Consider the following 18,086-nt stretch of genomic DNA (forward strand, 5'->3'; position numbering starts at 1 on the left):
TGATTTGAACGCATTTTTTCCGGTTGTGAAGCACTTTGAATTGTGTATGAAATGTGCTCCACAAACAAACTTACCTTGCCTACTTGTACTTTTACCTGTACCTGTACTTGTACCAGTACTTTTACCTGTACCTGTACTTGTACTTGTACTTTTACCTGTACCTGTACTTTTACCTGTACCTGTACTTGTACCAGTACTTTTACCTGTACCTGTACCTGTACTTGTACCTGTACTTGTACCTGTACTTGTACTTGTACTTTTACCTGTACCTGTACCTGTACTTGTACTTGTACTTTTACCTGTACCGGTACTTTTACCTGTACCTGTACCTGTACTTGTACCAGTACTTTTACCTGTATCTGTACTTGTACCTGTACCTGTACTTGTACCTGTACCTGTACCTGTACCTGTACCTGTACCTGTACCTGTACCTGTACCTGTACTTGTACCTGTACCTGTACCTGTACCTGTACTTGTACTTGTACCTGTACCTGTACTTGTACTTGTACTTGTACCTGTACCTGTACCCGCTCCTGCACATACCTCACACTCTCACAGACATGTTGACTCTCACTTTTGACAGCTGAGCGTGTTCAGACCTGCCCTCCCCCCACCACCTCCCCCACCTCCCCCCTCCTTCCAGGGAACCCATCCTGAATCCCAGAGGGCTCTGATTGGCCGATGGGGAACGGGGGTCTGTGATTGGCTCGCGGAGTGACCCAGCAGGTTCGAGGGGGAAACCGCAAAGAGAGAAAGTGAGATATCGGGGAATTGACAGTCAATGCGACATAAACATAAAGGTGTCGTCTGGAGAGAGGAGGACCAAGTCAGAGGAGCCAGAGGAGCCAGAGGAGCCAAGAGGAGCCAAGAAGAGCCAGAGGAATCAGAGGAGCCACAGAAACCAGAGGAGCCAGAAGAGCCAGAGGAGTCAAGAGGAGCCAAGAGGAGCCAAGAAGAGCCAGAGGAGCCAAGAAGAGCCAAAGGAATCAGAGGAGTCAGAGGAGTCAAGAGGAGCCAGAGGAGTCAAGAGGAGCCAGAGGAGCCAAGAGGAGCCAAGAAGAGCCAGAGGAATCAGAGGAGCCACATAAGCCAGAGGAGCCAGAAGAGCCAAGAGGAGCCAGAGGAACCAGAGGAGCCAGAGGAGACAAGAGGAGCCAAGAAGAGCCAGAGGAGCCAAGAAGAGCCAAAGGAATCAGAGGAGTCAGAGGAGTCAAGAGGAGCCAGAGGAGTCAAGAGGAGCCAGAGGAGCCAAGAAGAGCCAGAGGAATCAGAGGAGCCACAGAAACCAGAGGAGCCAGAAGAGCCAGAGGAGCCAAGAGGAGTCAAGAGGAGCCAAGAAGAGCCAGAGGAGCCAGAGGAGCCAAGAAGAGCCAAAGGAATCAGAGGAGTCAGAGGAGTCAAGAGGAGCCAGAGGAGTCAAGAGGAGCCAGAGGAGCCAAGAGGAGCCAAGAAGAGCCAGAGGAATCAGAGGAGCCACATAAGCCAGAGGAGCCAGAGGAACCAGAGGAGCCAGAGGAGTCAAGAGGAGCCACAGAAGCCAGAGGAGTCAAGAGGAGCCAGAGGAGTCAAGAAGAGCCACAGAAGCCAGAGGAGCCAGACAAGTCAAGAGGAGCCAGAGGAGCCAGACGAGTCAAGAGCAGCCAGATAAATCAGAGGAGCCAGAGGAGCCAGAGCACAGGTTGGTGTTACATACCCACACGATCAGAGGAATGTGAGCAGCTCTTTTTGAAGCTCTCGTCTGTGTTTTTATGTCGTTTCCGCAGCAGAAACTTGGGTTTGCGTTTTCACTTTAAATGACTCATTAAATCATGCTTTTCTTCCTCCAAATGTCAACTCAACAGTCCACGAAATGTCTTCAATCACAGCCTAAGAATGAAGCTACGTTCTTTGTAGAATGTCTTGTGGTTTGAACACTTTTCTGTAAAAACAAAAGTCAAGTCGTAATCAAAGTGTGATATGAAAATCACATATTCAAAAGAAGAAGAAGAAGCTCATGCGTCATTTACGCTCCAGGACAAACTCTTCAGGTTCAAGCGGCAGTAAAAGAGAAATCATGATCGAAAAAACAGTTTGACGTTGTGCAGCGCGACAGCTTCATCTTTTTCCTCAAATAGATAATTTTTTTTAGTCCATCTTAAACATAAACAATGCAGACTGTGGTCACATGTCTGTGGTCACATGTCTGCGGGCACATGTCTGCGGGCACATGTCTGCGGTCACATGTCTGCGGTCACATGTCTGTGGTCACATGTCTGCGGGCACATGTCTGCGGTCACATGTCTGCGGGCACATGTCTGCGGTCACATGTCTGCGGTCACATGTCTGAGGTCACATGTCTGCGGGCACATGTCTGTGGTCACATGTCTGCGGTCACATGTCTGCGGTCACATGTCTGTGGTCACATGTCTGTGGTCACATGTCTGTGGTCACATGTCTGCGGTCACATGTCTGTGGTCACATGTCTGCGGTCACATGTCTGCGGTCACATGTCTGCGGTCACATGTCTGTGGTCACATGTCTGCGGGCACATGTCTGCGGTCACATGTCTGCGGTCACATGTCTGCGGTCCTATGTCTGTGGTCACATGTCTGTGGTCACATGTCTGTGGTCACATGTCTGCGGGCACATGTCTGCGGTCACATGTCTGTGGTCACATGTCTGTGGTCACATGTCTGCGGGCACATGTCTGCGGGCACATGTCTGCGGTCACATGTCTGTGGTCACATGTCTGTGGTCCTATGTCTGTGGTCACATGTCTGTGGTCACATGTCTGCGGTCACATGTCTGTGGTCACATGTCTGCGGGCACATGTCTGCGGTCACATGTCTGCGGTCACATGTCTGCGGTCACATGTCTGTGGTCACATGTCTGTGGTCACATGTCTGTGGTCACATCTCTGTGGGCACATGTCTGTGGTCACATGTCTGTGGTCACATGTCTGTGGTCACATGTCTTCATCCGACGTCAGAACCACGTGTCCCAATGTTGTGTTTTTTGTGTTTGACTTCAGCGCTAGCAGCTATCGTTTTAGCCTCATTAAAACTGCTTTAAGGCCATCGCAAAACCAAGGACTGGACCGACACCACAACCGACACCACAACCGACCTACAACCGACACCACAACCGACTGACAACCGACCTACAACCGACCTACAACAAACCTACAACCGACACCACAACCGACCTACAACTGACACCACAACCGACCTACAACCGACACCACAACCGACCAACAACCGACCTACAACCGACCTACAACCGACCTACAACAAACCTACAACCGACACCACAACCGACCTACAACCGACACCACAACCGACCGACAACCGACCTACAACCGACCTACAACAAACCTACAACCGACACCACAACCGACCTACAACCGACACCACAACCGACCTACAACCGACACCACAACCGACCGACAACCGACCTACAACCGACCTACAACCGACCTACAACAAACCTACAACCGACACCACAACCGACCTACAACCGACACCACAACCGACCTACAACCGACACCACAACCGACCGACAACCGACCTACAAACGACCTACAACCGACCTACAACAAACCTACAACCGACACCACAACCGACCTACAACCGACCTACAACTGACCTACAACTGACCTACAACCGACCTACAACAAACCTACAACTGACACCACAACCGACCTACAACCGACCTACAACCGACACCACAACCAACACCACAACCGACCCACAACCGACCTACAACCGACACCACAACCTACAACCGACACCACAACGACCTACAACCGACCTACAACTGACCTACAACCGACACCACAACCGACCTATAACTGACCTACAACTGACCTAAAACCTGGAAACTTAGAAGAATCTGGAATAAATGGGACCATTATTTGGAAGCTTTTATGCCTTAACCTTTCTTTTCACAAGGCGCACTATTTTTCATCCTTAAAATGTTATTTCAAAAATGACCCTGACTGTTCTATTATGATTCTTTTTCATTATTTCTATTTCTATTATTATTAGCTAGTATTATTAGGCCCGAGCGCCACAAGCTGGCGAGAGGCCTATTAGTGCCGAAAGGCCGTGAGGCTGCGAAAATTATTACTGTATAGAGGGCCAAAAAAACAAAGTGGGCGGAAAGTACCCGTCAGTGACCAGGGACCCACACCATGAAATGTATAGTTTATGATATTTGAAAAATGGTAAACATTGTTTTCGCATCAGAATATTATTCTTTCTTTCTTCCTTCTCGGGACCAACCCCCCTATTTTTCACCCAGTGAACATTGACGAAAAGTCACAAAAATTTGCACACCTGTAAAAATCGTGCCTCTCTACATTCTGGCTATTTCCTTTTTCTAAAATAAAAAATATTGGCGCGTCAGCGCCCCCAAATGTACCAAAAATGCATTGAGAGATAGGAAATGAACCCAAAAAAAATCTGATCGTAGAATCATGAAATTTGGCGCAGAGGTAGATGGTGACAAGAGAAGTAAAAAATATTATTACGGCAACGTCCGCCCAACCAAATGTCGGCCATATTGGTTAAAAAATGGCTAAACATGACTCAGGAGTTTTTCTAAATGTCGTACTTTTACGAACTCCTCTCAGGGCGTTGGCTCTAAAAAGCTGAAATTTGGTGAAAATGGTACTGAGGAGTGAAATTACACAGACTCTGTGCATCGAAGCCGCCGTTTGCGCAGATAAAGTCTGAATTGCGTCAAATTAGAATCAGTTGTTAAACTCTTTGCCCTAAACCTATTTGAAGTGAAATTAATTAATTTTGCACGACAGCGCCCCCTACAGAGTGAAATTTAATTTTATATGGAGGGTAAAATGTTTAGTTTTGCGAAATTTGACACAAAATACAATTTTGGCATCCCGATCAAAAAAGTCAATGAGACCCATGTCATAATTGTTACGGCTTTGCCCATGTTATCTTATCTTATCTTATTCCAATGAGGAAATCGCCAGATCTCTGAAATGTGAACATACTGACACTTTATACTTTATGAACTCCTCCAAGGGCTTTAGCCCTGTTAACGTGAAATTTGGTGAGACTCATCTTCAGGGTTGGACCATCAAAAGTTATCAACATTTTTATTCTAAGAGTCATGATCTCTGTGCGGCAAAGCCGCACATTTTGCCAAGAATTTAAAATGAAATTGCTTTTTGAATGGGGACCACACAATTTAGTTCTCCCAAAATGTATCAAATTTTGCACTAAATTCTATTTTGGCATGCCAGTAAAAAAGCCCAAAACACCCATGTCATATTTGTTATGGCTTTTCTGTAGCGATGATAGAAACCTCACATGTTATTCCAATGGGGAAATTGCCAGATCTCTGAAATGTGAACATGTTGACATTTCACCCTGGAGAGACTCAAGAGACACAAAAGCAGAAAAAGATGTTTTAGTGAACTTTATTGCAAAGTTTATTTGGCGCTCAGACCCCGGTGGAAGGCGTAGCGATCATGGGCACTCCATGATCTGATTGAAGATACCTTCCCCCCGGAGCCTGGAGACTGGTGGTGGTAGATGTGAAGAGAAGGTAGAGGATGAGGGGAATGCAGAGGAGGAGAAGGGGAGGCGGTGGGTCACAGTACGGTTTGAAGCGGCCGAGCCATCTGCTTTAAATGCGACTGCCTGTGTGCTGATTGGGAGCGGGGAGGAGGTGCAGGGGCCATGATGCAGACGTCCCCTGTCCTTTCACCCTCCTTCTGTCCTTTCACCCTCCTTCTTGGCCGGGAAAAACTGCATAACCTCTTTGGGATAAGCGCAGAAACCTGGGAGAGTCCATGGTGAGGGATCTGACTCTCACAGACGGACAGGCCACGCCCGCTTGAATGCGATGATGGAGCTGGGGAGAGGGGTCCTTCCATGGAGGCCGATGCAGATTTAAGTTAGGTCTTCCAGGTGAATTTACGCAGGCTTCATTTTATACTTTTACGAACTCCTCCAAGGGCGTTAGCCCTATTAACCTGAAATTTCATGAGACTCATCTTCAGGAGTGGGCCATCAAAAGTTATAAAAAAATGTATTCTAAGAGTTATGGACTTTGTGCGGCGGAGCTGCAAACTTTCCCCTTCATATGTAAAGCAAAGGGAAGAAGACGCGACAGCGTCACGGATTCAGCAGCAGGTGTAATAAAAGGAAAATTGGTGTTAGGGCCCCCTCCTCTTGCGGTGGCGGCGTGGTAAGGGCCGATCAATGCCGCTTGTGGCTGCATTTATTATTATTTCTGTTTTGTTTTGTCCTGCTCTCTGGTCCTATTGTTTTGTATGTGTGTGTATTTCAAAAAATTAAATACATTTAACATAAAGAAAACAAATGAAAAAAAAACTAAAAACGAATTAAAATGACCTGATCTGTTCTTTTTCTGCTCTTGTGTGTTTTTGTTTGTCAAGTGTTTTTTTTTATAATTTTCATTTTTAATTTGTTCTTTTCTTTCATTTTGGAAAAAACAAACAAAGCTGCCTTTAGTTTATGTTTTATATATTTATTTGAATGTGAGTAACAAGTGCGTATAATGCAAAGTACGTGACCTTTAGATGGATGATATAACAGACACATACAGTAGATCAACTATGGTTCCAACAAATGTAAACAAAACACTTAAATACTGTCACACACATCAATATAACATGTTAACAGTTTAAAATATGAAATAGACTCTCTGTGACTGTTGCCATAGCAATAATAATGCCATTCTGCTGAAGTAACGCTTACGATTGTGTGTGATTTATGACTTAAAACATCTGCCGAACAACATCATATTCACATTATTCATACTGTACATAGAGGCGCCGTTAACCCGCGGACATGTATTCTACTCTTCACGCACAATTCAGCCAAATCTCAGCCGAGACTTGTTGTTTTTTTCACTTTATAACGAAAAGAATAAATACACAAAAATACATTTTGTGTATTTATTTAAGATATTTTGTGGTGGTCGACGCATCAAAAAAAAAAAAAAATTGCAAAATGCTGCAAAAAGAGATGATTATTACACATAATAAGTGTAATATTTCAACGCTTTTGTGGGTAGTCTCGCCTTCAGTCCTCTCTCCTCTCTCAGTCCTAGATTTAAAGAGTTGTTTTTGTGGTATATTCCGTGGGCCGGGCCGCTCGCTGTTGTGACACTCTCCAGTCGCATTTAAGCAACGCTGAACGTGTCAGAGAAATGCGTCAGAACCGCAAAGCGAGAACATCTGTGACCAATAACACGAGTCAACACACTGAGATGTCTTACCTTTAGTCATAATTATGTGACGGCGTGACTCATAATCATTCATCACGTCTCGATGGCAGAAGTGAAAGCCAAAAAGTATTACGCAAAATCATGCGCTTTTAACAATGTCTCTTGTTCGAAGTTGATTTCTGCAATAAATAAATCCTGTTTTCACCTACCCCATATGCCCGCCCACATCCCCATACTTAGTTGTCATTAAAAAATAAAACAATTAAAATAGTCGCACACGTAGAGTTCAAAAATGTGCAGTAGCAATTAATTAGAAAATAAAAAAAGAACAACATATAAATCACAAATACGCTGCTTGCTACGGTGAAATGCCACTATGAAGAGGCGGGGCTTAAAAGTTCTGCAGTTTTGAACAGGAAGTCAATGGACCGACTTCAAGCACTAAGCCATTTTAGACATTTACGATTCATAATATGTAAATGAGAGATCTTCTTGTATTGTAGTTTAATATTAGGTTTCATTAAAAAAAAGCAGGATACATCTCTTTTAAAGTATAAATCCCCAAACTCTAAGTTTGTCCGGACTTTGACAGACTCTGGACTAAATGGGACGTTTATCGTGGACGTGATGGGCCTTAATTGAGTCTTTTTTTGCATTTGTTTCTTGTATTTGCTGTGTTCTCTCTGGTGCTTTTCTGTTCTCTCGTCCCCTGGTTTGGAAACGCTGTCTTAAGTACAGGTTTTATACTTATACTTACGCTACGGGAGATTTACTGTTTTTTTAAATAAATATTCCAAACAGAAATCCACATTTGAACCTTGTTATTATTAGTTTGGGATGGGCTCCACAAACGATGGCGTCTTCCATCCTGGCACTTCTCTCCAAGGCTATCGGACACGCCCACAGGGAAGAGGCTGACCTTTGTGCCCGTTTTCGTCTCATGTGGCTGACGATAACCTCCTCCGTGTGTTTCAGACATGAATAACCGCTCCATCGCCTGGTGGCTGGGGCAGATCGGCCTCCCGCAGTACACCAGCCGCCTGGAGGGGGCGTGCTACGGTCTGGAGGTGAGTCAGGTCCAGATTTATGTCCAAATTTATGTCCAAATTTATGTCCAGATTCATGTCCAGATTTATGTCCAAATTTGTGTGGTTAATCTACAATAAAGTGATGATTCAGGCCTCAATGTCGTAAGTACAAATACTTAATAATTGTGACCATTTTAGAGGCAAAATTAAGTCCATTTAGTTAAATTTAGAGTCCAAACAACAGACCTACAACAAACCTACAACAGACCTACAACAGACCTACAACAGACCTACAAAAGACCTACAAAAGACCTACAACAGACCTACAACAAACCTACAACAGACCTACAACAGACCTACAACAAACCTACAAAAGACCTACAACAGACCTACAACAGACCTACAAGAGACCTACAAGAGACCTACAAAAGACATACAACAAACCTACAACAGACCTACAAAAGACCTACAAAAGACCTACAAAAGACCTAAAAAGACCTACAACAGACCTGCAATAGACCTACAACAGACCTACAACAGACCTACAACAAACCTACAACAGACCTACAACAGATCTACAACAGACATACAAAAGACCTACAACAGACCTACAAAAGACCTACAACAAACGTACAAAAGACCTGCAAAAGACCTACAACAGACCTACAAAAGACCTACAACAAACCTACAACAAACCTACTTGTACATGAGCTCTTCATCTGGCTGTTTTTGTCATATTTCATTTGATTTAGTTGTGCATAAAGTTCAGTTTCATAAAGTCGGTCACAAACTTGAGGAAGCGTCACATGTCAGACAATTAGAATGAAAGAAAATGTCAGATTTCACAGTCGTTTGGTCGTGAATAATCACTCGTTTATCGTTTAGCCCTCTGGTTTCTGGGTTTATCCCTCTGGGTTCTGGGTTTATCCCTCTGGGTTCTGGGTTTATCCCTCTGGGTTCTGGGTTTATCCCTCTGGGTTCTGGGTTTATCCCTCTGGGTTCTGGGTTCATCCCTCTGGGTTCTGGGTTTATCCCTCTGGGTTCTGGGTTTATCCCTCTGGGTTCTGGGTTTATCCCTCTGGGTTCTGGGTTTATCCCTCTGGTTTCTGGGTTTATCCCTCTGGGTTCTGGGTTTATCCCTCTGGGTTCTGGGTTTATCCCTCTGGGTTCTGGGTTTATCCCTCTGGGTTGTGGGTTCATCCCTCTGGGTTCTGGGTTCATCCCTCTGGGTTCTGGGTTTATCCCTCTGGGTTCTGGGTTTATCCCTCTGGGTTGTGGGTTCATCCCTCTGGGTTCTGGGTTTATCCCTCTGGGTTCTGGGTTCATCCCTCTGGGTTCTGGGTTCATCCCTCTGGGTTCTGGGTTTATCCCTCTGGGTTCTGGGTTTATCCCTCTGGGTTCTGGGTTCATCCCTCTGGGTTCTGGGTTCATCCCTCTGGGTTCTGGGTTTATAACATGTTTGTACTTTGGCCGGACCGTTTGTACGCGTCTGTGGTTTAACATGTGGTTTCAGGTTGTCCTCGTCTGATGTCGCTCTCACTCGCTGAGCTCCGTTAGCATTGGCATTAGCATTAGTATTAGCGTAAGCATTAGCGTAAGCGTTAGCGTAAGCATTAGCGTTAGCATTAGCGTAGATACAACAATGTTAAGTTTGTGAGTAAAATAAATAAAACAATAAATAAAATAAATAAAAACGATAAAAATAAATAAAAACAATACATAAAATAAAAACAATAAATAAATAAAATGAAACAAAATGAAACAAAATTAAATGAAATGAATGAAATAAATGAAATAATAATAAAATGGTGCAGGAAATCTGTGCTCAGAGAGGCTCATGGAAGTTTGTGCTTTGTCCGTACGAATCAGTAAGAATTCCACGTAAAGTTCTATAAATGACACTGAGGACATCCAGCTTCATCCTCCACCTGCTGAGCGGCTGAACAGGCCACACATTGCAGTTGCTTGTTTTGTTTCATGGGTTTTTTAACTGTTCTATTTATTACGTATGATGAAAGTACTTTTTATGGATTGAGCGCCTGTTTGTGCCGCTCTGTCTGCAAACACACAGATCCCAGGCGACTGTGGTCATACAGGTAAGTTTGTGTGGATAAATTCTTGTGACCGCCGCCTGTCGCCACCTGACCGCCGCGTGACCGCCGCCTGTCGCCGCCTGACCGCCGCCGAGTCACTCACATTTCCCGGTACTGTTCTGTTCGCACACAGGGTTTGCTGTACATGACGGAGGAGGAGCTGAGGGCGGCGGGGGTGGAGGAGCTCGCCCACAGGGACACCATCCTGACGCAGCTGCAGCGACACAGGCACAGACTCGACCCACACTCAGGTCAACAGCCTGACCGCTGCAAACACGTCCTGAAAAGCGATTTCTGACCAACGTTAGAGCTCCTGGACGAGTTTATCAAAGGGGAAATATTACGCTTTTCTGACGAAGGATTAAACTGTAACATACGTAGATCGTTGTTTTTTCATTTTGTTCATTGTAAAAATCACATTATTTACGGCTTCGAAATAGAGACAGGTCCACTCACTTCCTGTTCAGAGCTGCAGACTCCTCCCCTCAGGTCCACTTACTTCCTGTTCAGAGCTGCAGACTCCTCCCCTCAGGTCCGTTCACTTCCTGTTCAGAGCTGCAGACTCCTCCCCTCAGGTCCACTCACTTCCTGTTCAGAGCTGCAGACTCCTCCCCTCAGGTCTGTTCACTTCCTGTTCAGAGCTGCAGACTCCTCCCCTCAGGTCCGTTCACTTCCTGTTCAGAGCTGCAGACTCCTCCCCTCAGGTCCGCTCACTTCCTGTTCAGAGCTGCAGACTCCTCCCCTCAGGTCCGCTCACTTCCTGTTCAGAGCTGCAGACTCCTCCCCTCAGGTCCGTTCACTTCCTGTTCAGAGCTGCAGACTCCTCCCCTCAGGTCCGTTCACTTCCTGTTCAGAGCTGCAGACTCCTCCCCTCAGGTCCGTTCACTTCCTGTTCAGAGCTGCAGACTCCTCCCCTCAGGTCCGTTCACTTCCTGTTCAGAGCTGCAGACTCCTCCCCTCAGGTGAATTCGCTTACTGTTCAGAGCTGCAGACTCCTCCCCTCAGGTCTGTTCACTTCCTGTTCAGAGCTGCAGACTCCTTCCCTCAGGTCCATTCACTTCCTGTTCAGAGCTGCAGACTCCTCCCCGCTGCAGACTCCTCCCCTCAGGTCCATTCACTTCCTGTTCAGAGCTGCAGACTCCTCCCCTCAGGTCCATTCACTTCCTGTTCAGAGCTGCAGACTCCTCCCCTCAGGTCCGCTCACTTCCTGTTCAGAGCTGCAGACTCCTCCCCTCAGGTCCACTCACTTCCTGTTCAGAGCTGCAGACTCCTCCCCTCAGGTCCGTTCACTTCCTGTTCAGAGCTGCAGACTCCTCCCCTCAGGTCCGTTCACTTCCTGTTCAGAGCTGCAGACTCCTCTCCTCGTGTCCGTTCACTTCCTGTTCAGAGCTGCAGACTCCTCCCCTCAGGTCCGTTCACTTCCTGTTCAGAGCTGCAGACTCCTCCCCTCAGGTGAATTCGCTTACTGTTCAGAGCTGCAGACTCCTCCCCTCAGGTCTGTTCACTTCCTGTTCAGAGCTGCAGACTCCTTCCCTCAGGTCCATTCACTTCCTGTTCAGAGCTGCAGACTCCTCCCCGCTGCAGACTCCTCCCCTCAGGTCCATTCACTTCCTGTTCAGAGCTGCAGACTCCTCCCCGCTGCAGACTCCTCCCCTCAGGTCCATTCACTTCCTGTTCAGAGCTGCAGACTCCTCCCCGCTGCAGACTCCTTCCCTCAGGTCCATTCACTTCCTGTTCAGAGCTGCAGACTCCTCCCCGCTGCAGACTCCTCCCCTCAGGTCCATTCACTTCCTGTTCAGAGCTGCAGACTCCTCCCCGCTGCAGACTCCTCCCCTCAGGTCCATTCACTTCCTGTTCAGAGCTGCAGACTCCTCCCCTCAGGTCCATTCACTTCCTGTTCAGAGCTGCAGACTCCTCCCCGCTGCAGACTCCTCCCCTCAGGTCCATTCACTTCCTGTTCAGAGCTGCAGACTCCTCCCCTCAGGTCCATTCACTTCCTGTTCAGAGCTGCAGACTCCTCCCCTCAGGTCCATTCACTTCCTGTTCAGAGCTGCAGACTCCTCCCCTCAGGTCCATTCACTTCCTGTTCAGAGCTGCAGACTCCTCTCCTCAGGTCCGTTCACTTCCTGTTCAGAGCTGCAGACTCCTCCCCTCAGGTCCGTTCACTTCCTGTTCAGAGCTGCAGACTCCTCCCCTCAGGTCCGCTCACTTCCTGTTCAGAGCTGCAGACTCCTCCCCTCAGGTCCACTCACTTCCTGTTCAGAGCTGCAGACTCCTCCCCTCAGGTCCGTTCACTTCCTGTTCAGAGCTGCAGACTCCTCCCCTCAGGTCCGTTCACTTCCTGTTCAGAGCTGCAGACTCCTCTCCTCGGGTCCGTTCACTTCCTGTTCAGAGCTGCAGACTCCTCCCCTCAGGTCCGTTCACTTCCTGTTCAGAGCTGCAGACTCCTCCCCTCAGGTGAATTCGCTTACTGTTCAGAGCTGCAGACTCCTCCCCTCAGGTCTGTTCACTTCCTGTTCAGAGCTGCAGACTCCTTCCCTCAGGTCCATTCACTTCCTGTTCAGAGCTGCAGACTCCTCCCCGCTGCAGACTCCTCCCCTCAGGTCCATTCACTTCCTGTTCAGAGCTGCAGACTCCTCCCCGCTGCAGACTCCTCCCCTCAGGTCCATTCACTTCCTGTTCAGAGCTGCAGACTCCTCCCCGCTGCAGACTCCTCCCCTCAGGTCCATTCACTTCCTGTTCAGAGCTGCAGACTCCTCCCCTCAGGTCCATTCACTTCCTGTTCAGAGCTGCAGACTCCTCCCCTCAGGTCCATTCACTTCCTGTTCAGAGCTGCAGACTCCTCCCCTCAGGTCCATTCACTTCCTGTTCAGAGCTGCAGACTCCTCCCCTCAGGTCCATTCACTTCCTGTTCAGAGCTGTAGACTCCTCCCCTCAGGTCCATTCACTTCCTGTTCAGAGCTGCAGTCTGCACTCTGCATCTCGAGTGAGGAGTGGAAACAGAAATGTTCACTTAAATATCCTTAAACAAGTTCATTATTTTGTCCTGCATCACAATAAACTGTCATGTAATCTCAAGTATATTGAGTATATGCCATATATACATGACATCATATCCTGTACTTTCTTTTACTCATGTATTTTTTATTGTCCCACAGGAGTCAGTGTGAAGCCAAAGGTCAGACGAAAACATTCCCTGGGGTCATCCATGGACCTGGTCAGACCAAGTTATTTTATACTAAATACACCACTACTACTACTACTACTGCTACTACTACTACTACTACTACTACTGCTACTGCTACTGCTACTCCTACTACTAATGCTACTACTACTACTACTCCTACTACTAATGCTACTACGACTACTCCTAATGCTACTAATGCTACTGCTACTACTACTACTACTACTACTACTACTACTACTACTACTGCTACTACTACTACTACTGCTACTACTACTACTACTGCTACTCCCACTCCTAATGCTACTACTGCTACTGCTACTACTGCTACTACTACTACTACTACTACTACTACTACTACTACTACTGGTACTTCTTCTACTGCAACACACTCACGACATTCCCATAAGTAAAACTGTCTAAAGACTAAATGTGATTTTTACCGTCTAAAAAAAAAGTGAAAAACAAGTTCATTTGAAACAGTTTGCAGCGGTCCAAACGTGGGCTTCACAAGCACTTTTCACAACTTTCAAAGAACGCTAACGCTAACAATAACTAGCATGCTAACTGCGCGCTTCCTGCTTTGCTGTATAATTAGATGCATACAGCACACAGCGGTCTCATTGTGACTCCAATAGCTACTTTTAATGTATTGTCTTGTGCACTGACCTTTACAAGCTTGAAAAGCCTCTCAGAGCGAAACACTGTGGTCAATATTCATCCGCAGACATAGGTCCAGCTCGTTCCGGTCGCTGTGAAAGTGCCGCTCTTCACTTCATTCTCTGTGGGAATGAGCCAAACCTTTAAAATAAAAATAAAAAGCCGTGACAGAGAGCGAGTCACAGACAGATAATCACCGCAGCAGGTTAAGACTTTTACGTCCCATGTAAATATGTCACAGGAGGAAAACCTTGTGTTTATAAAAGTGTTTTTGTCTCAGAGCTAACGGCTAACACACATTAGCTTAAATATAAAACACACAAACTTGATAAAAGTTCATAGAATATTTTTGTAAACAGGTTAGTTCAGTTTGTGCTGTGACTGAAACATTATTGATTACATTTATTGTACGTTAGCGTTAGCATTAGCTCAGAGACAAAGGCACTTACTGTTATAAACATATAGATGTCTCGATGTGAAGTATTTACATGTGACTGTGATGATCACTCTGGTGGTCGCTCTCCGCTTTGTCTTCAGTCATTATTGATTTACTTTAGCGACACTTGGCTAATTCCCCATAAGGAATGAATGGAGCAGGAAAGTGGCGCTCCGGATTTTTAAGGCAACCAGAACTAGCAACTCGGTAAAAAAGCCCATTAAAAGACAGTAAAATCAACAGATAAAGTTCATTTTATACCTTTTAATAAGACATTTTTACCCCAATGGTCTCACTCAAGCCTTTATTAGATCATGATTTATAGACTTTATAAGACTTAAGTTCACGTTGAAAGCTCAGTTTGGTCAGATTTCCTCGTCCTCTTCCTCTCGCTCCTGAACCTCCCGAACACGCCGCGGTTACGCCACATTTCACCACAGCTCTGGTTTGCCACTTCCTGCAGGTGAAGCCGCCGAAGGACCTGTTCCGCCAGAGCGTCCTGCCGCACCTGCGCCGCCCCGACCACCGCCTCTCGGCCTCCTGCTCGCAGCTCCGCCCGCTGACCGAGGACGGCGCCGCGTCCCGGGACAAGGAGGACGACGGCTGCGAGGAGGACAAACGCAGCAGGTACGCACGCAGGGGGGGTCACCGCGGCAACAGCCTACCGCAAATCTGACCCTGTCTGAACGGCTTTGTGCGAACGCTTATGGGCTTATGATTAACTCCAGGTTCACGGAGTCTTATCGCGCTTTTGTGCTTTTACGAGCGCAAGTTTAATTATTCACGTTGACATAAAGCGTACAAGGACGGAATAACTGCGGCGTTTATTAGCGATTCATTAAAACTGATTGATTATTGAGTGAGATGACAGTCGGCTAATTTAGTGATTGAATAAGAGTTGCGTGGACGACAAAGAAAACGTTCAGTATTTTTGAGGAGATCTAATAATTTAAGATAAAACTGGGTCAAATGTTGTATAAAACGCACATGAAGAAGCTAAAAAACAAATCGATTAATTCAAAAATATTGTTACATGTATTATTATTATATTATGTTCGAAAACACAAAAATGTACCGAAAACAGGCTTTCAGAAAGAATACAAATACAGCTACTTTACTAAAATGTGAAGTGTTTTTAATCATTTAATTCAGGCTTTAAACTGGACGATTTCAGGAGAAACATAGAAAACACTGCTCTCATAATAGTGAGGTGCAGTTTTACAAACTTACAAATGGTGAAACAAACAAAGCTGTTTTAATATTAAGTGTTCAAAATGCAGCGCTGGGTTTAAATGAATGAAATCTATTTAGTTTATGTTCTATTTATAGTATTTTTGTCACGAGTCTGTTGAACTGGACTGAGCAGAAACGCTGTGACTAATGCTGGAAACAAACAAGCGTTTGTATTGTAAATATAAGTGTTTTCTCCGTGTTTAGAACTAAAGCCATGGTGCAGTTGTATTTGTCCTGTTATAGACCTGTAATAGACCTATAATAGACCTGTTATAGACTTGTAATAGACCTGTTATAGCCCTGTAATAGACATATTATAGACCTATTATAGACCTGTAACAGACCTGTTATAGACCTGTAATAGACCTGTTATAGAACTGGTGTTACCTATAATAGACCTATTATAGACCTGTTATAGACCTGGCTTAGACCTATTATAGACCTGTTATAGACCTGTAATAGATCTGTTATAGACCTGTAATAGATCTGTTATAGACCTGTAATAGACCTGTTATAGACCTGTAATAGACCTGTAATAGATCTGTAATAGATCTGTAATAGACCTGTTATAGACCTGTAATAGACCTGTTATAGACCTGTAATAGATCTGTTATAGACCTGTAATAGACCTGTAATAGATCTGTAATAGATCTGTAATAGACCTGTTATAGACCTGTTATAGACCTGTTATAGACCTGTTATAGACCTGTAATAGACCTGTTATAGACCTGTAATAGATCTGTAATAGACCTGTTATAGACCTGTTATAGACCTGTTATAGACCTGTTATAGATCTGTTATAGATCTGTTATAGACCTGTAATAGACCTGTTATAGACCTGTAATAGATCTGTAATAGACCTGTTATAGACCTGTTATAGACCTGTTATAGACCTGTAATAGACCTGTAATAGACCTGTTATATACCTGGTTTAGACCTGGTTTAGATCTTGTTTGGATCTGGTGCTATTGAAAGGCCAAATCGTCTTCACAAATTGACATTCTGTTCATAAAATGCAATAATATTGATCTAAAATGCCTTGACTTCCTGTTCACGATGGCAGAACTGAGAGAACCCTTCACTTTGAAGAATGGCAACTACTGAAATTTAACCCTGTGCGTGGTTTTTCAAATAATCCCAGCAAAGTAGGGGGATAGGGGGTAGGTGAAGACAGACTTTTCTGAGCCCTTGAGCCACAGGATCACCGAAAACGCTGTTATAACGCGACTAAACGTTCATAAATGATGGTTTTGCTGCACCCTATACACGTCCCTTTAACCTCTGCAAAGACTCGTGCTTTACACATTCTACACTCTACAGCGCTCCCTACAGGTTGGACCACTCATTGAACTAAAATGCAGTTATGATAAATGGATTGTAAATTTAGCTAAAAATGATATACATTTTATCCCAGAATAGCTCGTTTTTTTAGGTGCATCATTTCACTTCCTGGTTGTGGTCGGTGACATCACACTTGGAAATTACACGGCAACCACTGGGGATGTCACAATGTCCAACGTTAGCGTAATGATCGTTGTGAGCAAACAACCGTGAAATAATTCATTTTCTGTGACTGTTCCTCAAGTTTGTGAGTGACAAACTGAACTTTCTGAAAGACAAAATAAAGTTACATTTGACAAAAAACAGCCAGATTAAACAAGTTATTTACTTTTAGGTCTATTTTTGGATGATAGATTTAACTAAAAAGACTTAATTTTGCTTCTAAAATTGTCACGATTATTATTATTGGGTTCTTTCGACTATATTGTGACCTGAATCAAGGCAATTATCGATTAACCGAATAATTGTGACATCCATAGCAACCACTGGGCCAAAACTCATCTAATGTCACTTTTTTGACAAATGAAAATACACAAGAGCGTCTTTATTTTGTTGAATTAATGTTTAGCAGGTCAAAAAAGTATTTTCTCTTGTGTAAATTCTGCATAAACTTGATGTCACTTCCTGTGTCACTTTCTACACATTTTTCAACATTTTCTCCACAAATACCAGCTCGATTGTAGTAAAACTGTCATGTATATGAACAACATGTTTAAATACACCAGATAAAGTCAAAATGAGACAATCGTAAAAACCTGTCATACGTCACTTTAATAAAAGACGAAGCTCCGTGAGACACCGGCGCTTTCACGAGCCGCCGCCCGCCTGACTAACGCCTAAAGCGGGCATGAGCTGGAGCTGGAGCCGGGGCCGGGGCTCCGGAGCTCCGGGGGCCCGGGGCGGGGAAT

General features: G+C 45.2%; 1 protein-coding gene across 1 annotated transcript in view; it reads left to right on the forward strand.

Annotated features, from left to right (window-relative positions):
* The first annotated feature begins 808 nt into the window (after positions 1-808).
* The window catches only part of sh2d3a (SH2 domain containing 3A), a 31,645-nt gene continuing 14,367 nt past the window's right edge, over positions 809-18,086 (forward strand). The window contains exons 1-5 of the mRNA XM_072463935.1: positions 809-1,678; positions 8,179-8,270; positions 10,458-10,575; positions 13,483-13,541; positions 15,068-15,231. Coding sequence (XP_072320036.1) covers positions 8,181-8,270; positions 10,458-10,575; positions 13,483-13,541; positions 15,068-15,231 — 431 coding nt within the window. The 5' untranslated portion in view covers positions 809-1,678; positions 8,179-8,180. The remainder of the gene's footprint in view (positions 1,679-8,178; positions 8,271-10,457; positions 10,576-13,482; positions 13,542-15,067; positions 15,232-18,086) is intronic.

The sequence above is a fragment of the Eucyclogobius newberryi genome, unplaced genomic scaffold, assembly GCF_026437365.1.
Source record: "Eucyclogobius newberryi isolate DKJ021-1_F unplaced genomic scaffold, fEucNew1.0.hap1 SCAF_4, whole genome shotgun sequence".
Taxonomy (NCBI): Eukaryota; Metazoa; Chordata; class Actinopteri; order Gobiiformes; family Gobiidae; genus Eucyclogobius; species Eucyclogobius newberryi.